Here is a 23,049-nt window from a genome sequence, read left to right as displayed (position 1 = left end):
CTTGTGCACTGGGCGTACCCTGTGTCAACACATGAGCGATTTATGGCTTGAGTTACAAGCGTTGCAGTGTCGTAAATTTGACATTACATTTCCTATTTCGGAAGAATTGAAGTTGCTGGGAAATTGAATTTTCTCATGCCGGAAATTGAAGTCATTTCAGTGATAACAATAATAGGTTAATCGCTTCCCGCGGTGGACTCCAGTATGCCAACGGCGACATCTCAGCATGCAAAACCCGTCCTGTTTTACGTTGTAGAAAATGTGAAATGTGTTCAATGTAGAAAATGGACAGATTGCCTGGCTGGGATATGCTTAAAGTTAGTGCCAAGTGAGATTGCAACACAAAAATAACTCAGTAGACAAAAACCTGCAATTGTCCGTGTATTTTTTCACTTCAGTGATCAGGTTTTGGTAATACCCATGTGCTGTAGGTTGGCGAAGTCATACTGTTTATACAGTCTCTCTTCAACTTAGAATTAGGAAACAGTTGCAGTTGAGCCCATCAACCGAGGTCAGAGGGCAATAAAAATTAAGCTTAGAAGTGAATTGATAATATTCACTTGTAGTAAACATTTTTTCGAGTTTTAATTCCTGTGTATGAACCCTTGTTTGAACTATTGAGTCGTTGTGCATGATGTTAGTGTGAAGCGTAGACGAATGCACGACTTGACTAATTGTTTCAAAAGCTTCAACTAAATGCATGACTTCTTTTCGTGCAATGTTCTATTTAGCTTTCACACGACAAGCAGTGAGTGATTCCAGCTAGTTCAATTTTTGAAAGGTGAAACTTGCTTCGCCTTTGTAAACGTCATAACATCAATAGCTTTCAATTTGACCTTTTTAGGTTTTGACCAAAGACCAGAATTATTGCAGTCAGTTCAAGTGCTTATTTAGAGTGCAAAGAATTGCGACCTTTGCCAAAGATTGAAATCTGTTGGTTTTGCCCGACTCATGTGTCTGGTTACAGCGTAACAGCTATCACCAGTTTTCATGAAATGTAAGATCAGTCATGAATGATGAAAAGTTATTTCGAATGTATTAGATGCAAATGTCATACGATGTAGTGCATTTTTATCCAGTACAGTCTATTCAACAGAATTGTTCAAAACAAAAAAATATTTTTTGTTATTTCAATGCAATATTCTTTTAGTTTCGTATTCAAGTCAAACGAAAGCAAACAGGTTCACGAGTGTAGGCCTATAACAGAAATTCGTCTTTAAAAAGAGTTGTCTTTATTTTATTTGGTTGCGAATTTAAGTTTAGTTAGTTTGTTTTTATTTCTGACCATCACAACGACAAACAACAGTTGTTTATAAAGAATGTAGTTTCAGTTGACTTCAGTTGAAAAGAATTCTTATCAAACAACCTGAGCATTTTGTGTTCAACGCAGCAATAAAAATATTGTATGGTTTCCATTTTAGGGAGTGAATGACTCAAGTTGCTCGTGCTGTGAACTGCAAAATCATCATCCTGGAGGCAATACAAGGGTAGAAATTGTTGGGATTGAGATGCTATCTAGTCATCATACCATCGTAGCCACTTGTTCATGCTGCAGCAAAGCAGGATGTTTTTTCATATAAATTGCTTTTGTGCGTGACATGCTGTTTTCACTATGTTCTGTGTTGCTGGTTGCTTTGCAGTGGGGCAGAGTGAAGCTGTTGACTTGATGTTTCCAAACCGCCATTGACCTCATAATTCAGTGGTTTTGATTTGCAGATGAGATGCTCTCAGCTGACGTGACATTGTTTGTAAACTTTATTGGCGCATTGAGTTTACAACTGTGGGCTGCAATACGTGAACAGTGATTGACACTGGTCTGCAGTCATCTGGGTAGCCCATTAATCTCAGCAAAATGTCATCATAGTTATGTAAAGTTACGTTGCAGTCAATTTTGTAGATCGAAAAGAATTTGACTAAGAGCCTGAGGTGGTGCATGATTGATATGGGCTTAGCAGATAGCATCAGCTTTAAAGCATCAGTTTATGTTCGACAAATATCAAGTGTACGCTGTACCGACTTTACGAAATTTAGTCGCCTGGTAACGTTTGACCTGGTTTGTTTCATTGAAGCTAACGTTGAAGCTGCTTGATAATATTCAGCTGGGCTGCTACGTACTTGATTTGCAACGGTCTTATGTTGTTCTCAAGCACTTGAATTGCTTTGTTGCGTTGAAAACTCAAAATATTTTGTAGGAGGCTAGCCACCTTGGAAAGCCAGTAGAAGTAGTGTTGCTTGTCTGTGGCCTGTTACTCTGTTTCTTTAGGCTCTCCGGTAGTCGTTATAATTATCATGCCTCATAATGCTAGACTGAGTTCGGTGAGTTTGTTTTTTATTGAAATGTCAAACAGTGAGGTCATATTTCGTTGTCTATCGGTTTTCTGTCAGCAATGGCATACTAGCTTGTCGTTCGGGCAGGGCCGTTGAAAAGATAATTTAGTCCCGCTACCAATTGAGATCTTCAGGCCCAAAGTCAAGATCTTTCAAAGAAAAATGCGCTACATCCAAAGAATGCGCAGTGTTTTTTTCAAGTTTACGGGCCCTAAAATCATCTCGGCTCGTATAAAAATTAACCCCTGGACCCCCTGTCAACGCTACTGCGTTCAGGGCGGGAAGGATGACGGATCTAAAAGTTAAATGTAGCTTCGCACTGTGAAGTTCACTGTTGTTAGAGAACTCACTTTGGTTGGAGATGTTTGTTTTATTATTCGCTTTGATGTTTATTAACTTCATGAATACTCCTCACGTTTTCCCACTCACACCTCACACGTCCTGTTGTACAGTAACCTGATAGCATCCACTTCCACACATTTGTCACATTACTTAACAACAATGGGCTTGTATGAGATGACTTATTACGTCATAAGGAAGAAGTGTGTTTCAAGTGCTTGTACTAGCTTTGTCGACTTTTGAGAAAAGCATGTGGTGTATTATGATTTAGTTTTGACTGGAATTCACCCACTGTAAGTTCAGTTTGTCATTTGTTGCTATAACAGTCTGCCAGTGACACGAAGAAATTGTTAAGTTCGGCAATACAATTAATTATTTCGCTTAGTGAACTGATGAATATTTGTCAAAGTTTTTCAAGGCATTAAAAGTTTTGTTTTCAGGCGTACTGTAGTTTCATATAAAGTTAGCCAGTTAAGATTATTGGTGGATATGGCTCCTGCTAGAGTTCATACTTCTTTGACGTTATTCGGTTCTCCGCCTTGGGGATTTCGTCTTTCCGGAGGAAAACAGTTCAACCAGCCACTTGTTATAACTAGAGTAAGTAAAGATTGTTGGTTTTTGATAGGCTATACTGCCTGGAAGGCCATGATAACCAACGTCTGTATCAGATCAGGCACATAATCATCATCATACTGCCATAATCCATTAATTTGACAAAAATACTAAGTACCAAAGTACTTCCTTTTTTAAAATGCATTTCATGTATTACTTTTTTTTTTCATTTTTGATCAGGTCACTCCGGGTAGCATTAGTGCTAAAAGCGGAATTTCGTCCGGAGATGTTCTGATCTCAGTGAACGGACAGTTTGTCTCTGACATGTCCCAAGAGGAATGTGAGGCCAAAGTAAAGGAGGCTGTAGGATCTCTCTATCTTGTTATTGAAAAGTAAGTTTTACCTATCAGTATCATGATTTATGCATTTTCACGTACACGCTCTTGCTTCTTATTATCACTGTTAGTGTGTTCTGTAGCCGTAACTCCCGCGACAAAGAAGAGGCAATGGAGAAGGTTTACTAGCAATAAAGTAAAAAAATCCTATGCTAGGTCGGATAAAAGTTCGTCAGACGTCATCACAAAATCTAAAAAGGAACCAAAAAGCGCCAAGTGAATATTTTTGATACCTTTTTAATGGTAGGCCCCAAGTCTTTAGTTTCTTGACATATACAAATGCTTCAAAATCAGTGCCTCCCAGAACCGTAACTTGTTGCGGTGTCTTCGAAATGCACGCAGTAGATTCTAGTTTATCGCTTTGAAGAGGAACAGCAATAATTGGCTTTCAATGCCTTGAACGCCGCAGATGCATGAGTCATTTGTTAATGGATATGTGGGATATACAATCATACGCTCTGTAAAATGTTGATGCAATCCTTGTTGAGGTTAGATAGACGTATCGGTAAAATGCTGCATGGATATTTATGGACTTCTGGTGATTGATGAGCTGGGTATGCTTCTACAAAGAAAGATTCTTGGTTTGCTTCACTATTGCAATTATTAACATTGAATAGACGCAAACTCTGTTGCGTTGGAGCGATCGCTCAGGCTTTGCTCGATGACGTCATTTTTGTTGTATCGCTTCAGATAGAGGCGATTCTAATCGAAAACGTGACGTCACAGCGCTAGTTCAGACGACCTGGCGGTTTTAATGTCATCAATCACTGGAGCGGCGAATTGTATTTGGAAATTCGTTTGGCATTTTTGTTATCATTGTGACAATTTATTGCCTGGTATTGTCATTGTTGGCACGAGAGTCTGAGCCAAGGGTTCAAATTATTTTTTTAAATTCTGTTTTACTTTAGTTTAAAATTGATAAACGTGGTTTTGAAAGTATCAAAGTCGATTTGGAATTCTTACTCAGACAGCAAGTCAGTCTGAGTAAGTCGCTTATTGTCAGCAAGTCACTGATTTACTGTCTGGGTAGTAGTTCACTAAAATATAGGCATACTTAACGTGATAGTGTAGGACTATAAGCATAATAGTTATGATATAATATGTTATGAAGATGTATACTGCATGTTATAAGGTATAAGCTCAATAGATTGTATTTGAATAAGCACCTTCTGACGATTCCGCAAAGGGTGAAGCAGGCTGTAAATGTTACTTTGATAATATTGATTCAATTTACTTGAATAGCTATTTGGATATACAGTACAGTGTACAAAACACGTATGAGGCTTTATCCAGACTGAGATGGTAAGCTTTCTATAGGCTATGCGCAAAACTTTTCCTTTTATACGTAGACTGAGATGGAAAACTTTCTTTATCGATCAAAACGTATATATTTGGGCCAATTTTGTTACGCCTCCTAACATGTTTTTGTCCCGAATGGCTATGAACGCAACGCTCCAGTAAAGCAAATTATGCAAGTCAGTTGCTGTGCGTTTGTCGAAGAATGGTATTTTTTTTTGTTTTATTATCTTTATCCTGCATTGCGGGAAAGCGGACTTGAGCGCTATGCATCGGTGTACGCCTTCCGACGTACACCTGACCCACGCTGCAGCCGACTGCAATGTCTGTTTCCGGTTGTCTACTCTACTTATGACTTAAATTTGGTACTACCCATTACTCGAAATCGATCACTGGGTAGAGGCAATTATCGTAAAGTTTCTTGCCCAGAGAAACAACAGCAAGTGCGGGTGGCTGGAGTTGAACATGCAGGCTCTCGACTGCGAGCCCAACGCGCTAACCACTCGGCCACTGCTGGGAAGGTACGTAGGGGAAGGTGGGGTAAAGTGGAATACCTAAGGGTTAATTCAGTACAGTTCACTGATCTTGCCAAAAAATTTAACTTTTTTTATTTGAGCGTTAACTCTAACATATTTCGACAATTTTTAAAGTGCACTTTTGATGACTGCCAGCTTTTTTATATAATTTTTTTTAATTTTAAAATTACTTCCAATAATCCACTTTACCCCACATATGTGGGGTAAACTGGACCGTTGTAAGTTTTGAGCAAAATCCGTAATTTTTTTCCACGCAATCAAATTATTTACAACTAGCATCATTAGCGAAGACATTATGAAACTTCACAACTGCAGTTCATAAGTCCATTACGAATCAAACTTTGAAAATTTTTTTTAAAAACGGAGTTCACAGATAAAGTTGTCATCCTCTTCATTGCAACCAGCACAGGCTTCATACGCCCACAGGATGTCCTTTGGTGATAACGAGGCATTCTGAAAAACAAGAATATAACTAAGTTAAGAACCAGCTCGTCTACTCGATCATGATTGGTGGGATATTCCGCCCCGTTAGCTCAGTGGTTACGAGCCCGGCTCAAGATTACACGGCGCTGGTTCGACTCTCGGGATGTGCGCTTGAGCAACGCATTTCAGGACTGCTCTCCATTTAGCGGTACTTAATGGATGGAATAATTTCAGGCAACAACACGTCAGCAATCGGAAACTTCACTCAGCCAATCTCGGTAACCGGCCCTGCGTCAAGAGCCTCTACAAGTGTGCGAAACTACCAGAAATAGCCTATCAAGGCTTTGTCAGTCCGAGGATAAAGATTCAATAACCAACCAACCATATCAGAACAACTATCCACTTGAGTGCTAATTAGGCCTACACAGCTGTTGTGTAAAATAAGCTACAAGATTATAAGTAACACAGCACCTAATTCGGTCAAGAATTCATAAACAAGAAAAAATATTTATGACGGGGTAAAGTGGATCACCACTGGTCCACTTTACCCCACCTCTACATTACTACTAATTTAACTGTTGGTCAAATTTAGGCTAGTCAGCAACAAGAGTGAATCTACGTAATGCGTACGTGATATAGTGAGGCTCATTTTTATTATTCAAAAAAACTTCTACCTTATGTACATAAGATACAATTTAAGTTACCATACATACCTTTCAATAGATCAGAGGGTGCCAAAAGTAATTTCCACGCTTTTTTGTGTCTTCTAAACCATGAAACCTTGAATAATGGCGTGTGCAGCTACTTTTCGTCATGCTTCACTAAACTTAATGGTATCCGCACAATAGTGAAACTTTAATAGCAAAAAAAGGCGGGGTTCCACTTTACCCCGTTGGTCCGCTTTACCCCACCTTCCCCTACGTACTGTATGGAAGGTACGCTACAGAAAGAGGATGAATGATTGTCGGAACCGGAAGTACAGAAAGCAAAGTCAAACCACTTAACCATTTAAAGTCAACCAACTTACAAACCGTAGCCTAAATCCCAAAGTTTCGGCTCTGGCATGCCATAGGCCGCTTTCAATCGTAAACGTTTTACAAACAAACATAATTTCAAGAATAATTTTAAGTCGTTGGTCTCACGTCTCGAATTTTTTAACTTAAGCACCGCTATTCAACCACTCTGTTCAATGGGGTTGTGCGATCCACTCGGTGGCGCTACAACTGGGTCCTAGCAACACGCTCGCAGTGATTGTTTCATGCTTTAGCACGCTTTGCGTAACGCGCGTACAGCTGACATGGGTGGGATGGGAGTGCAGTGTTGTGTTGATGTGAGGGTAAGAAGGTGCATATTACCAAGTTTGATACATTTTAGGCTTGATTTAACGTTGCTGTGGCTATAAAAGCAAATAAGTAAACAGGCTTTTCGAACACATTGCATGACAAGGTATCGACTTGTGGTGACAGGCAGAGAGGGAGACAGAGCAGTTTTTGTAGCTATAGTTGTCCTTGAAGTCCTTGAATAATGTCCTTGAAGCCTATGATTGTGCTGTCTCTTCCTTGTAATAATAAATTGAGATGATTTAACTCCGGAAACATGTCAGTTAAATAAACAAGATTTTCTTCAAAATTATCAGCATTCATCACATCAATCAATTTTTTTTCAATCATGCCATTTTGTTTTTGGATTTGTTTGGCAGTTTGCTTCTTTTGCATTTCACTATCAATTTTATTCTGCATAAATGCCTTTACTTCTCTTCTTAGCTGAAATAATCGATTCAAAGCATTGCCTTTTGATTCAAAGCATTTGCCTTTTGATGACATTAAATAAAAACTCTTCTTTAATGTAATCTTTTATTTTGTAATGGACGTAAACTAGCATCTGTGCACAAGATCGAACTCCAGTGGACTCACCCACTGCAATGCTGAACAAGCCAGATTCTTTAATTTCCTTCACAACAGTCTCCTTAACATTTTCTGCCATTTCAAAAATTTGTCTCTGCACTTTTGTTGGGTAGTGAAACTTGCATACCCTGCCATCACCTTTTATATAGGCTACCAAGTACTTATAGGCTACTTGCATACCATGCCTTAACCATTTATATAGGCTACCAAGTAGCCTACTTGCATGTTTAACTGTATGATGATTGATGAATCAACCATGTTTGATGGGTGTGCGGAGCACACACTCTGAATATACGCCACTGCAATATCCAGGGTTGCCATCGACATGGACCCCAAAATAAGGACAACAAAAAAATTAAATTTTCATACCAAGAACAAATCTCAGCAGTTATATGAGCCATTATATATCACATGCCATATTTTTTGCCAGAAACAATGTGTTCCAGCAACTCATTGTTCGAAAAAAATACTTTGTGCATCTCACGACAACTCAGGTCTAGGTTCACTTTTACTGTAGTAGGGATTTGGCTGTCATTCTACTAAGTTTATTCACTAATTGTTGAAAAGACAAAATAAGGACTCAAATCAAAAAGAAGGACATTTCCTAGCAATAAGGACAGTAATATTTTCTAAGATAGAGTTCTTCAAAATAAGAACACATCTTAGAAATAAGGACGGTATGGCAACCCTGGCAATATCGGTGATCCCTCCCATTGTGCTTGCACCAAGCAGATGCAGGCATATGTGAAAGCTGACTATTGTTTCACAGTTTCAAACACACGTTGCAAGTAAAATAAATAGCTTCATAGAAATCTATTCAGTTTTCAATGAACTGACTTCGATCAGTAAATGAAACAAGCAGGTTTGGCAACTAAACAAAATTTAGATAATGTAGAGCAGGGGTGGGGAACCTTTTTAGTATTGCGGGCCACATAAAAAGAGAAATAACACAGGCGGGCCACTAAAAATTTCAAAATTTTGTCCAATTTTTCTGGAACATTCTGCCTTCATCACCAATCTTTCTTTTCTTTCTAGAAGCCATTATACAATGTAAAATTTTGCTAATTTGAGAAGTATAGGCTACTCTGCAAAACACTTTTCACGAATGGTATTCAGGGCTTCTCAAAATTTTTTGCTCGCGACCCCTTTTGATCTCCTAAAATGTTTCGCGGCCCTTACCATTAAAACGACCAACAGTGCGAAATATACTATTGTGATATTTATTGAAAAGCTTAAATCTAACGAAAGTCAAAAACAATTTACCGTTCTCAGGTCGATTTGTTTTTATTTATTTCTGACCATAGCAACGAAGCCTATGGGGCTATGGGCACTGGCAGCCTACTGGAAACAAAAACAAAAAACAAACACATTCAGTGTGATGGGTCACGGGTGTGACTGCTTTCTGCAACAAAGCAAGTCCAGCCGTGGCTCAGTGTTTGTTATTGCAGGTCTTAAGGCGATTTCAATGCTGTTTAGGTTGGAACGACGGTAGGCGAAGTGAGAATATTTCAGATATATAAATTATTTTGAAATATTTGTTTCCAGATGTTCAAATTTTTGATGAACGCATCAATTTTAGGTTTCAATGCAAAATATTGATGTCTTCTCTTAGGAGGGACAAATTAAATTCGTTCAGTTCTTCAAGCAAATCTGACAATTGGCATAATTCCAAAAGCTAGATGTCATTGCGAAAATGGTGGACCAAGACTGAATTTTATTCTGTTGGAAAAATCGCGATTTCGGTTTTCAACGTTAATTGGCTAGCCATTTTAAAGCATTGACTTTTGAAAGCCACCTCGCTTCATCATCATCATCATCAACCAATTTTGATTATACAGGCCATGAATTAATCCTCATGTCGAGGGTTTGGCCTGATGCTTCACGATGTAGTAAAAGAGTTTTTAACTCCGATTCCATTTCACCTCTTAAATTTTCAAAAATACGGGCAGCCTATTGAGTGCGCGACTCTGAATAAAGTTAATAACTGTCACAGCATCTCGCACAGAAGTGTTAATATGCAGTCTATTGTGCAAATTGGTATACTTTCTGCGACCCCTGAAGTTCATTACGCGACCCCCAGTTTGGGAAGCCCTGGGCCATAACTGACCGATTAACAATAACTGGTCACATTGTGACGGTCACATTGTGACGTACACATTGTTGTTACAAATGGCCTTCTATGATGGATTAACTAGTCATAGAAAGCCATTCGCAATATACTGAGAATGCAAAGCCTACTCTTTTTTAAGCTGTTGTTTCAATATATTTTGGGTAAAGAAATTTTGACGCGGGCCAAATGGAACAGTCACGCGGGCCGCAGGTTCCCCACCCCTGATGTAGAGCTTTCACCTCCGTTAAAACTGTTTCATCAGTATTCTTAATCAAATAGAATCAACACTGACTTTTGTTTAGAAACGCGGCCACTGTGACAACTCAACCAACAGGAGAAGTAAATGTGCAGGGCGACAGGAGCATTTATGTGAGTATTTTTGACTTTCTGTCATAGCTTATTACTACGAGTAGGCTTACTTTAATAAGTCATATTCTGTGCAGTGCACACAGTAGAATATACAGATATTAAAATCAGAAAATTACTGCAAGCAGGATTGACATAAAACTTTGAAAGAAAAGAAAAATATGTTGAGGGTTGAAAACATCTCCCATTTACTTCTGACCTGCAAAATAATCCAAACAGGCTTGGCTTCTTATAATGAAAGGATATTTCTTAACCAAGCAAAAGTCCTATGTCGCTACTCATGCTGGAGTGAACACATTGAACGCAAATTCAATATTTCGTAACTTATCTAAAAAGATTAGTTATCTGAGTTGCCACGTTTGATGTTTCCAAGTTCCACAGTTTTGGTTTACTCGATGCTCATAGCAATTTCGCCTCCGCTAATAAGAATATATTGAAAAAGCAGCAGTAGTAACTTATCACTAATGTTTTTCATAGTTTACCATTCTCACAGTTAACAATATTGTGGGTTTGTTTCACCGTACATTGAACTATAAGCATCGTCAACTCACCTTTTTGCGTGTTTTGCATTTGCATGTTCTTGTGGCTTTTGATTGGTTGCATGCTGTCACGTGATAGAAGGAAGAGATCACCGAACAGGAACGGATGTCACGTCACAATAGAAGTGCAAAACCGTTCTCTGCATCAGCTGCATCCTCCACTCCTGCCACATCGTCGTTAGCTCGTGATGGTGCTTCTACTCCAGGGAAGCCCCCTGGGTTTAGGTCGGTGTCGTTTCTTCCTAAGAAATCCCCGGATGCATCAGCTGCTCCACGAGGAGAGCCGGATGGGGGATCCAGGAACCTACAACCGGCTTCCTTCAATGCCAAGCCTAGGCAGTTTGTCTCTTCCTCTTTCCAGCCAGCAGATGATCTCCCGCCTCCTCCTGCTGATTTTGTGTCCCCGAATCCTCAACCTGGTCCTCCTAACGGTAGAATTGTTTCAGGCCCCAACAAAGCTGTCGGTTTATATTCAAACGCAAATGTTCAGATGTCCTACCAGGCCCAAGTAGGGGGAAAGTAACTCCTAAGGCACTCCGTCTATACACATCGTTTTAACGTTTCTCAACCTCTATTTGGAAAAAAAAGCTTAAAACGTGCATTCTTTCAGTGTAGTTTCATTTTCACGTAAAATGTTGGTTATGCAAGCAAGCTATGAAGTTGCGTTGCTCACAGAACTTCCCTCATCCAGCGCCAATGCTTGGATGAGAGAAGAACAGCTAAACCTAACATTTTAAGACAATTGATAGTTGAAATTGTAATTAAAGTTTTTAGCTTGGTTTTGGCCATTAGTTTTAAATCTTTTCTTGTACATGAAACATCCGGGACTTCAAAAAAAGCTTATTCAGTCCGGTGATGAAGATTCTTTTAATCAATCATTTGTCAACTATTTTACTTTCACGTTTTCTCTGCTACTGCACTCGTGCGTTTTTGTTTGCGTGTTGGAAAATTCCATGTATTTTTATATTCATTGTGTTAACGTGTGAAGACGTTGGTTTAATGCAAAAGCAAGAAATTTGTCACTCGTTTGGTTGTACACGTTCAGCTTGTGGTTGTCCCATCTAACGAAACTAGTTGTTGTTGCATTGAGTCAACATCTTCAGATGCTGAACTAATGTGAAATAGACATATTTTGCATCCTGGCGATGTCATTGTGTTCTTCCCCCAGGCAGCAAAATCCGTCTTTTTTACATTACTTCAACATCTGGAGTCGCTGAATAAATGTAAAAGTGATGGATTTTTAAACATCTGACGACATTGAAACGACGTAACAAGGTTAACTTTTGTCAGCTTGGAAATGAGATGCAATGTTGAATGGTATTTACGTGGTAAAGCCCGGTTTGCACTGTACTAAAACCCACTATTAATAATATCGTAAGTTTTGGAAATACAAATGGGACTACTGTAGCACTCATGAAATTATAGGTTTATTCGATAACACTATCGTACAGTACACACGACATTTTTATGGGAAGAGAGGGAAGAGATAAATTTTTTAAAGAGAATTATGGAAGTCGACTCTTGTTCCACGATAGAAGCCATAGTAGGTCTGTGGTAGGTCAAAACATATTGTTGGCCTGTCATTGTGATAACAATCAAGACTGCAAGATTGGTTAAGCGTCACAAATTTTGTTGTTATTGAAAGGAAACTTAGCTTTTTTTCGTAATGTGTATAATTGCACTAATGTATAGCGCTCCCCGTGTCAGTAGGCAAGATAGACCCTTTCGTAACACGTGATTTTTAAACAATTTTTTTTGTCTTGTTTCTAATATTTGCATGTTGCAATGAGATGTAACTTATATTCTGAAGTGTTTTTGTATTAATTGCTAACATTGCCTTCACAGCTTATTCATCTTTATCTTATTTTTACATTATCGTTACGCCGTTTGACGTTAACTTTACGTAGAAATAATATAAACGCAGCACTGAGTATTTGTTTCCATGTTCGCTTTGCTCTTCATTTCTAATATTTAGTTACACGGATCACTTCGTTTTTATCCATTTTCATGGTGAGATTATTCAGTTGCGCGTTTTCAAATACTAATCTTGTCCCACAAGTTATTGCTCAACGACAAAAGACGTCTGTTTTTGTATTTAGGTAATTGTGAAAAAATGCACCAATTTTATTTTAAACTTTACATTGATTTGTACTCGAAACTGAGCAAATCTCGTGGGAAATGCCCTGAAAACATTACGACCCTTCACTGCCTCATGTGGTGCCAATTATTAATTGGAGTCGCATCATTTTTTTCGAGAAGGAATTTTATGTAGAACTGGTTAGATTTTTGAACCATAGACAAAGAAAACAAAGTAACCTTAGCGGGTTTGACATAATGCATTATACACAAAAACATATAACATAATAACTCAAACGTTTTCGAAATTGAGTCATTATGTTATATTTTTTTGTGCATAATGCATTATGATAAACCCGCTAAGGCTACTTTGTTTTGTTTGTCTATGGTCCAAAAAAGCAAACTTTCTAGTTCTCTACCAAAGCTTTATCTAGTTAGATTTTAAAGAGAAAGATTGGGTGTTTAGTTTAAATTTTAAAGTTTAAATTTTAATTTTACTAGTTTAAATTTTAAATGAGTTTGCTATCAAACGTATCTTTTTGTCAGCAGAACTGGAGGGAAAAATGACTGAAAGCTAAATTTTGATACCTGGCCCCCAAGTTATCTTATTAGTTACATCACAAAGAACAACGTTAATGAGACTCTTCCGGGTATAACTGTTTTACAATGTATATTTAATGTGTATCTGAGTAGCCTACTCCTCCGCTGTAGGACGACTAAAGATGGTCTCCGCAGCCACTATCACGCAAACAGGAAGAACAAAAAAAATTCAGATCAGTGTCATATTGTTAACAAGACAGTTTGGGTTTGATTTTTGTTATGCTATGAGAGGTTGAAACTAAAAATTCTGCCTCCACTCAATACTTTCGTCAATCAAAAAGTTGAAAGGCCCTTTGCCATTGTCCAGCCTTGAAACAGTGGTATGAATCTGGACTATAGAGCAACTATTGTTGTTCACATCCGTATCACTTAGGTCATGAAGCTCATTTACGGAGCAGTAGATGATGCTGTTAGTGATGTACTTCGTTCCTTCATGTCGCACTCACAAAATCGAACAGAATTACAAGGCGGCACTGTAGTGGTACCCAGTTCTTTGGGAAAGGCATTCCAACCGTTTGAATGCAAATGACAGTTCGGATTTATGTCCTCCAATCCATGCGATTGTTCCTCTAGTTCAGGGGTTCTCAACCTTTTTTACACCGTGGCCCCCTTTAAAAATATGGAAAAATTAATGGCCCCCCTATCTTTTCAACCTTTTGAAAAATTAAGAAACGTCATTTTAATTAAACAACTTGTTTATACAGTAACCGGTAGTTAGAATGATAAAATGATATAAATACAACACACAATAAACATGATAGTATATTAATTAGTTATTATATATGCACTATGCAGTTAATGTGACGGCTGAGCTTGTTTTTACTCTGACAATGTCTTAATTGCTGGTGGAAAGAGCAAGCCGCATGTCATATGGAATATCCAAGACACTGCACTGCTTTGTCTTCAGAAGTAACATTGTTGAAAACCCACATTCACAACGATATGTTGATGGGAAAGGCAACAGCAATGGCATGACAATTTCATTAAGCTTAGAGTACGATTTGCTTAGTTTTTCCCAAAATGTGGTCAAATCATAGGTCGAACTATCTTTCTCAAACCTCAATCAGGTTGCCGTCTCTTCTTGCAGCTTCAAGAGTTCGCTTTGCGCACCATCGTTATATCATTATTTTTGAAACAACCAGGAATTAAAGACCATTTCATGAAGATTTGGGCAAAATGTAGTAGTAGGCTATTTTTATTAAATTTTAGTTTATTTATTTTGTTATATAGTGTTGGAGTGGACTTGGAGATAATAAATTAAAAAAATTATTATTTTTCAAATTTTTCCATGGCCCTCTTGAATGCTCAGTACAGCCAATTAACCAGACCAATAATTGTTCAAGGTGTGAGTATAAACAAATATATTAAATGTGAAAACATATGCTGCCTCTTTTTTGTATAGCGTTTATATTTTTGTTTGGAGCGGTTTTTCTGATCGTAGACCGCCAAACATTTTACTACTGCAGACGACAGTATCAAGGTTGCCAGGTGGGTAAATGGTGCAATAAACGTTTATATATTCAAGTGAAACGTGAAAATACTTAGTAGCACGAAATAAAAACTTCCCATGTGCGCACCAGGCAAAACTTTGGTGGAAAATGATGCAGTTTAAAGTTTTTATTTATTTTAAAAAAATGAAAAGCACGAAACTAAATGCGAATTTTGTGACTTTCAGTATTGTAATTACCCTCGGTCTTAGGTGTGACGTTGCAATTCTTCGCAAACTACGACAAAGATTGATAGGCCAGGCCTAATAGCAACAGTCATTAACTTGTTACAACTCTTAGGCCAGCAATCGGGTAGTTAAAAGCAACATTTAGAAGTAGCATACCGACTACCTTTATCTAGGTTGCTTGAAGTAAAATATCTTTTTTGCAACATTATTGATCAAAAACTTCATATTTTCAAATAGACTGGTACACAAAAATGATCTTGATCTACAAAATCACTTTGCTTTGGTAATCTGACCTTCAGGATCACACATTCTTGGTGATCTTGATATTCCAGATCACCATAACTAGTCTCATACGCCATCATCACCATAACTGGTGATCTTGGTCATCACTGCCAATACACAGCACAAAACTTAGACAAGGGTAAGCACGGGTAAACCGAGACAGCCAACGTTTCTGACATTTTGCAATCTTTCGCTCCCTCTAACTGGACACAATAGTTGGTCAACCATAAACTTGGTGTAAAACAATAGGTAAAAAAGGAACATTTGATAAACTATTTGTCATTTGTACTATAACGGTACGAAGATGCTATTTAGTCTTCAATCCAAATATGTTTATTGCTCACTCGCTTTTCTAAAATCAAGTAGTAACTAAATCCAACAGTTTCTAAAATCACATTAGCCTGTTGTTCTAAGTCTTCCGATTCACTTCCGCTACTCTATACCTTCTTTTAATTTGCCAAAATACTACCGTGTTTTGCTTTTGATGCAATTTTAGTCGGAGATAATATCAGATCTATCTTTTGAAATAAAAAGTTTTTAAAATAGCTGAGTTGATAAACCATTTAACCAATCATACGATCTTGGTTCGACTCCTGGCTAAGGTGGACAGTAAGAAGCATTGCGCTTCCTCATGCGAGTAGTGTCGGCAAAATGAATTTAGTGGAGATAGTTTCTGAACGGTAGAGGTCTGTAGAACACACAGTAGTGGCCTAGTAGACTAAGTAACGCTCGGTTATCCAGTGAGGGAACAAGTTTCCTCTTGATAAACAATAATTCTAGCTACGGTATCTAATTGATTCACATTAAACATGTTTAAAGGAGCCTGTAAAACCGGCTGGAAGCGGTCATAACCGGTCTGCTCAAGGCTATCGAGCTCCGACTGGTCCTCCAGTAGCACCAAGGTAACTATAAATTAATTTACTCTGCTGGCAATTTTTTTGAGATTTTATAAATTTTGGATTCTGTAATTTTTGTTTATTTTTTTTGTGTAAGAAAATAGAGGAAAAAATCAAGTTAGCTACAAAATTGAAAGATAAGAATGACTCGGACTTCTTTGTGGTATGGTGCTTCACAGAAAAGAAATTGGGAATTGGTTTTATGTCTGAGCAAACGGAATATAGCCTAACGGAAAGGATATGCCCAAAAAGACACCCAGAGGGACACATCTGTCAAAGAAGTGCCCCACAAATTGCAAACCCATAATGGAGAAAAAAGAGATTGCCTATTATTCACTGATACACAGTCTGACATTTGTCATTTACCCACTGATGGTAACGGACAAGCTTGTATCGCACCTAGAAATTTGTGCACAGTCAGTTTTGCAAGATAGATTTCCAAAGGTCGTCCAAATATAAAAGACAAACTTACATTGGAAACTTAAAACTTCAACCTTAGATCTAATGGTCATTTCATCGAACAACCTTTGGAACAAAATTAGAGAAGGCTCCAGAGAGGAGTTGTCACAGCACTAAAAATACGACAAACTGGAAACGTGTAGTGACCCACAACGTAGAACGGATATGGCTTTGCAAATGACTCATTGGATCAGTAAGCTATACATTGTCCTCCCCGTTAGCTCAGTGGGCACCTGACTTAAGATCAAGCGGCGCTGGTCCGGGGTGTGCGCTTGAGTAGGCTAACGCATTTCAGGACTGTTCTCCATTCAACGACGCATAGGCTATAGTGGATGGAATAATTCCTATGGCAACACCATTCCAATAATCAGAAAACTTCACTCTGCCAATTTCGGTAACCGGCCCTCCGTCAAGAGCCTCTACAAGCATGCGAAACTACCAGGAATAACCAATCAAGGCTTTGTCAGTTCGTGGATGAGGATTCAACAACCACCCAACAATATCACCTTTGAACAAAGTGGAGATCTGGACTGGTCCATGCAACCTATAAAGGTTTGGTCATCATCAACTATTGGGCTAAACCGTTTCCATTCAAACGTAGGCTACTGTAGCCTACTGTACATGTTATATAGGAATTTTACAGACACAGGAGTGGTGATTTATTAGTAGGCTATTGGTACCAGTGACGTAGCTACAAAGAAAATTTTAGGGGGCAAACATAATTGTTGCGAAAGCGGCATCCAAACATTTATGAAACGTCATTTAACATGTAATACAAAGTCATTTGCAAATGCAAATGATTTTCAAGCCAACCATATTTCTCTTGTTGTTTCATGATGATTTTCTCAAAACCACTTTTGATTGCACTGTAGACCCGTGAAAGCGCCGACGAGCGACCCCAGCCAAGCCCCGGTCTTCGATCCATCGATGCTCAAGAGATCGGCTGCCACTAAGCAAGGAACTATGGTGGTAAGGTGGCCAAGACCAGGCGTTGATGTAGAAATATCGTATCATCGAGACTTCAAAGAAAGGATGTTGTCAATGTTAAACATCAAGCCATAAACACGACTATACCATAAAAAGCTCTTTGAAAGAAAAAGCCCATGTGAGAATGAAAAGCTTCAATGCCATAACTGTTAGCCCATGACTGACACAAATAGCCATTTAGCCTAATGTTGTAAATGTGTTTATATGTTGTTTTTCTTTATTTGATAGTCTACTCGTTATTCCATGTTACTATGTTTGTTTTGGACAACTCTTCCATTTAAGATCTAAACAACTTGAAGAGACGTCTTTTTATCTAACTTAAATGTAAATCTGCTGCCAATTTTTACAACGTGTGCTTTACGATTACAAAGATGCAAGGACCCGGCAAGTCCAAAGTGGTGCATGCTCAGTACAACACTCCAATGGGAATGTACTCAAACGCGAACATCATCGATACAGTGCAGGCTCAAGCTCAGTCCATGGGTGTCTCGGTGCCAGGGTAAGACCTTTCAAAGTTATAGAAACATTTTATGATAAGCTCAAAAGGCCTGCTTAGCCTATAAATCTCTTCGTATCATTGCCGACTTCTTAGAAGACGAGGTCAACAATGCAGTCTATTTTAGGCTTACACGTTAAAGTTAGAAATATGTTTGCGACGTGGCCTGTGAAAATTAATAGACCCGATTTGTGAGCAAGTTGAAAGGACTCAAGCAAAGGTTTAAGGCTCAGAATAAATTCTCAAATCCTTGCTCACTCTATTCATGCTTTCAGTCCAACACTCCAATCCTCTCATATTTTGAACGTGTTCAATTCAACAATTGTACATTTTGTGTATCAGTGATTTAATTCTAGCATTTATTACTTCACTGTAAAGTAAACCAGTTTTTAGATGCTGGACAATTGACAAGGTACAGATTTAACATAAGTTACGAAAACGTTCGCTTATCTTTATCAAGATATTGGCCACACGTGGTGCTGTTGCTAAGTTTGTTTTCTGACAATACCGTGTTGACCGTTGTTCAGAGCTTCTGGAGACGCAGAGGGAATAGATCCAGATTCTGCTGTTTTTCGTGAAGTGCACAGACAATCAGCGACACCAAAGAACAAATCCACTCAATCTAGAAGTTTCAAAATGCTTCAGTCGTTTGTAGACCCTGAATAAACTATCTTGAATGATGAGCCTCACCAGTTTCATAAAATGTTTTACATTACCGGCACTGCTATTATTGTTAACCTGACGTTTTGAAAATAAAAAGTTCTACGCAAGACAAGCCATTGAACAAATTGTGTCACTAATGTACATAGTTTAACTTAAGTTCTTCCATTTAATTTGTTAACTCAGGCTTCTCTTATCGAGTTCAGGGTTAAGTATCCAAATTGGGCTTAAATTGGCAATCTAAATCTATATTATCACATCACTTTCTTCGCATGTGTGTGAGCCAAGGAAATCAAGAAGCTATGACATTTTGGTTGAGAGGAGGGTGCGTTATGAAGAAGTGTTGCCAGATCTTCTATAAATTTCCAGAGAGAGTGTTATTTTTAACCGCGTACTAGCAGCTCAAAAATAAACCAAAGATTTTCTGCCAAACTTTGCCAAAATTATTTCGAAGCGATCTCTTACACTTGTATGGTTTTGGCTATCTTCTGACGCTGTCAAAACCCTACACACTCGTTTGAACCAGGTGTAAACCTGGGTATAACTAAAAGTAACTTATTAATGTAATGATGATAAGTGTAGGCTACTTAACCTTGTACTTTAATAAACATTGCACTCAGAACTTGACTTGTACATTGTTGTGATCGCTTACCACAATAGCAGCTATACTATTATGTGACTGCATAAAAGGGCTGTAAAAACTAGCGGGCCCCTGCTAGCGGGGACAAATGCCAGGTCTCATTTACTGAAGAGACAAATGGTTGATGTACTATTGGCGTGTGGATTTTAGGGATAAATCTCACTGAAAGTTTGTTACATACATTATACAAAAACTTTCAATGCGTCACTTCATATGCGTTTGACCATATTCTGAAGAAACCGGAGACAACAAAAACTTGGACACGTTCTGGAAAGAGCAGAATTTTATTCGTTTGACGACTTTGTAATAGAAGCCAACAAAATAACCACGACAGAGAGGAGAAGCATGGGATAATTGGCAGTTGTCATCGAATTACTAAGAACACCAGGCAGTATTTCCTAGCTAGATAGGACTAACAACCACTGGGTGGTTGCCCCCTAAGGCGGGGTGGGGAAACAAAAGGATGTGACCAGGCAGCGATCCATGACATGAAATAATTTGAAGACAGACATCTTGACAGATCGTTAGCAGCTCGTGACTGTGATGAAGACAAAGAATATTTTTCACAAGTGCCATTATGTCTATTAGACATGTTATGATGATAGCCACTTGTGGTTTTCTAGTCACCAACTGGTCGCTCGTTTAGAGATAGAACTGGCATATAAACCGCCTCTATGCCAGGGTGCATCATTTCCCCTTTTTTCTGAACATCAATTTGTGCCATTGAGAAATGGTGACCATTCCAGGTCAGATGAGGTCTACACATTAGTTGTTAATGCAGGTAATTTCGCTTATTATTTTGGTATGGCAAAATTTCAATTTCGTTATTTGTCCCTGCTTTCTACGGCTTTTCTGACACCTTCGGTCTATGAAGTTTGTAAAAAAAATAATTTAAAACATCATTTTCTTTGCATGTTTGAATTAAATCTAGTAATTACAAAAAATACCAAACAAACAAACACTATATGGTTACATTGTTTAGTTTTTAAGTTATAGCAAATTTACTGAACCACATTTAGGAGGGTGAGGAGATGGTGATAGGGAGGGTCCGATGACTCCCATATTTTGTTTCGGTTGAATCTGACCTGGAATGGTCACAATTTTTCAATGGCACAAGTTGAATTTCCAAAATGAGAAGAAAATGATGCTTCCTACTGTGCATTCATTTGGATCATTAATGTTCAAAAAGTTAGTAGGCTACCAAGCAATAATTTTTCTGTTTAGTTTTTAAATTATAGCGATTTTACTAAACCACATTTAGGGGGGTGAAGAGGTGATGGTTGGGGGATCCGGTGACTCCCATATTTTTTTTAGTTAAATCTGGCCTAGAATTTGTGCCATTGTTCAATGGTACAAGTTAAAATTCCAAAATGTGGCGGAAATGATGCACCTACCCTGTACAGTGTACACTCGTACAGTGTACATATACCGCCACCATTCTAACGAGTAAGTGAATGCTGATTTATGTTGGAGCAACGTTGAATCAATGTAAAAAACGGTTTCTTAACAATGACTTAGTCTTGTGTTTATTTAGTTTTGCCACCACTACATATTGAGTTTACAATGAATAATTAACTACGACGCTCAGATGGTTTTCTACAAGACTAAAACACTTGGCACCAAAATTTTCACCATCTTTATTTTCATCGTATTCAGGCTTATGTCCGGAATGGTTGAAGGCAAGTGGACCGGAAGACAAGAAAGCCAACTTTGGTGTCCACTTTCAAACGTGTCAAGTTCCTTGCCAAGTCACAGGAGTGTGCTCTTGATCGGCGTCGAGCCGACGCACGTTTGGGCGCTTGTTAAACCTTCTCTGTGCTCAGCCAACCGTTCCTTCTGTTCCTCACTTGCCACGATCGTCAGCCGCCAGTGTCATTTTTTTGCGTTTCCAGTGTTTCTATAACATACGGTTTCAAAAATTCGCTCTGCTGCGGGCCGTTTCATCTGAACTTGCGTTTCTTTTTCCCGGATCGCTTTTGAAACTGCTTGTAATCGTCATCTGAATACTTGTGAGGGGCAAACGGCCGCTTGCGCTGTTGGTCGTGTGACTGTGGCCCGTTGTCCGGGTAACCCTTGCCACCCCCTTTTTTACCCCGTTTCTCTGATCTGTGCGCAAAACCTTTTCTTGAAGATTTCTTAATCTGTTCTATTTGAGCGGGATGTTGGCCAGAATGGGAAAAAGTTTCAGGCGGGGTGGGGGTAAATGAAGAAGGGTTGGATAGTGGGCCATCTTGAGGGGGTTGCATGGAGAATCTGGCATCACGAGGATATGGGGGACCTTGAATAGTGTCGGGTGGCGAGGTGGGTACTAAAGCTTGAGGCAATCCAGCAAATGTGACAGCAGAGGAGGCAAATGAGTTTGCTGCCATCGTCGCTTTCTTCCTCTTCTTTGTTTTGATCATCTTCTTCAGAACTTGAACCTGATCTTCAGTGTTGCGTTTTGCTTCTTCGGGAACTTCTATAACTGTGCCGAACTCTTTCGGTTTCTCGCTCAATTTTTCTTCTTCTGCTTCCTCTTGAATCTCTAGCTTGCGCATTTTCCATTTAAAGCTACCAGAGAGCATTCGTTTCAGCGTCAAAGGCTGATCCGAGTCTGCACTAGAAGAGGAAGATTGTTGTTGTGGATGATGATCAGCGGATGGAAAGAAAAATGCAAAGGGATCCCAAGAAAATCCTTCGATAACTTTCGATTTCTTATCTTGAGTCAAACTCGTATCTGAGGACTTTGTGATGGCGCAACGTACAAGGCCCTGTTTGAACAAAGATACTTGGTCGACTGTTAATGATTGGATGTTGAATGGACCAAGTAGGCTGGACCGCTGCAACGCTGTGTTTGGCTTCGAAGCTTTCACATTGAAAGTCGAGCTTTTTCTTTTACCAGATTCGCGTGAGAGATCGTGTGGGCAGTTGAGGAGATTCGCATAATCATCATCCACTTTAGCGGGCACTGGCATGGTGCTTACTACTTTCTCTTGCTTGGCCGCGCTGCTGGCTTCAAGCGAGGCGCGAGTCGTCGCTCTCGCGTCCATGACCAGCTGATGAACAGCCACCACATGCTGACGCAACAATGGCGGAATGGGGTTGCAGCAGGCCAGCACACCCTGGGCTTCCCGTGGCAATATCTCAGCTATCTGCAGCAGCATATGGTTTGGCAGCACGTAACCAGGGCTTTCGTCTTCTTGTCTGGCCATCGTGTCCCGCCATTCGAAAATCATCCGCAAGGCTTCTCGCTGCTGCGGCGATTGCAGCTTCAGGTTCTTGTTCCCGCGTCGTTTGCTTCGTTCCAGCAGCGACAGGTGGGATTCCGCGTTCAACAATGGCTTTTCGTATCGAGTCATGCACAGGTCACGTGACCGCGTGAGAACGTGACGTAACAAGCGCGGGTCACCTTCGCCTTGATCGAGAAGTTGGTTCTTCATGAGGTCATAGATGTAGAGAAGATAGTGCGTGTCACCCTGGAAATAACAACAACGTTAATCCAACGTGGATT

General features: G+C 39.2%; 2 protein-coding genes across 3 annotated transcripts in view; one reads left to right on the top strand and one right to left on the bottom strand.

Annotated features, from left to right (window-relative positions):
* The first annotated feature begins 3,112 nt into the window (after positions 1–3,112).
* On the top strand, positions 3,113–19,506 carry LOC145779923 (PDZ and LIM domain protein 3-like). Of its 2 annotated transcripts, XM_082591599.1 has the most exons (7): positions 3,113–3,264; positions 3,460–3,611; positions 10,186–10,252; positions 16,241–16,323; positions 17,649–17,745; positions 18,135–18,262; positions 18,787–19,506. In XM_082591599.1, the coding sequence occupies exons 1-7, from the start codon at positions 3,157–3,159 to the stop codon at positions 18,923–18,925; spliced, it is 774 nt and encodes a 257-aa protein (XP_082447725.1). In that variant the 5' UTR covers positions 3,113–3,156; the 3' UTR covers positions 18,926–19,506. The 2 variants fall into 2 exon arrangements, with proteins under 2 accessions (XP_082447725.1, XP_082447726.1); XM_082591600.1 differs by lacking the exons at positions 16,241–16,323; positions 17,649–17,745; positions 18,135–18,262; positions 18,787–19,506 and adding an exon at positions 10,868–12,719.
* A 324-nt stretch (positions 19,507–19,830) lies between these two features.
* Positions 19,831–23,049, bottom strand: part of LOC145779210 (exosome complex component 10-like) — a 34,345-nt gene continuing 31,126 nt past the window's right edge. The window contains exon 9 of the mRNA XM_082590746.1: positions 19,831–23,014. Coding sequence (XP_082446872.1) covers positions 21,500–23,014 — 1,515 coding nt within the window. The 3' untranslated portion in view covers positions 19,831–21,499. The remainder of the gene's footprint in view (positions 23,015–23,049) is intronic.

This window comes from Aplidium turbinatum, chromosome 11 (assembly GCF_918807975.1).
Source record: "Aplidium turbinatum chromosome 11, kaAplTurb1.1, whole genome shotgun sequence".
Lineage (NCBI taxonomy): Eukaryota > Metazoa > Chordata > Ascidiacea > Aplousobranchia > Polyclinidae > Aplidium > Aplidium turbinatum.
The sequence above is the reverse complement of the archived record's forward strand: the minus strand, read 5'-3'. Positions and strand labels throughout refer to the sequence as shown.

Coding starts and splice junctions, on each gene's coding strand:
- LOC145779923 (XM_082591599.1), top strand. CDS start 3,157: ATGGCTCCTGCTAGAGTTCATACTTCTTTGACGTTATTCGGTTCTCCG. Junction 10,253..16,240: donor AGGGCGACAGGAGCATTTAT/GTGAGTATTTTT, acceptor ACATGTTTAAAG/GAGCCTGTAAAACCGGCTGG. Junction 18,263..18,786: donor ATGGGTGTCTCGGTGCCAGG/GTAAGACCTTTC, acceptor ACCGTTGTTCAG/AGCTTCTGGAGACGCAGAGG.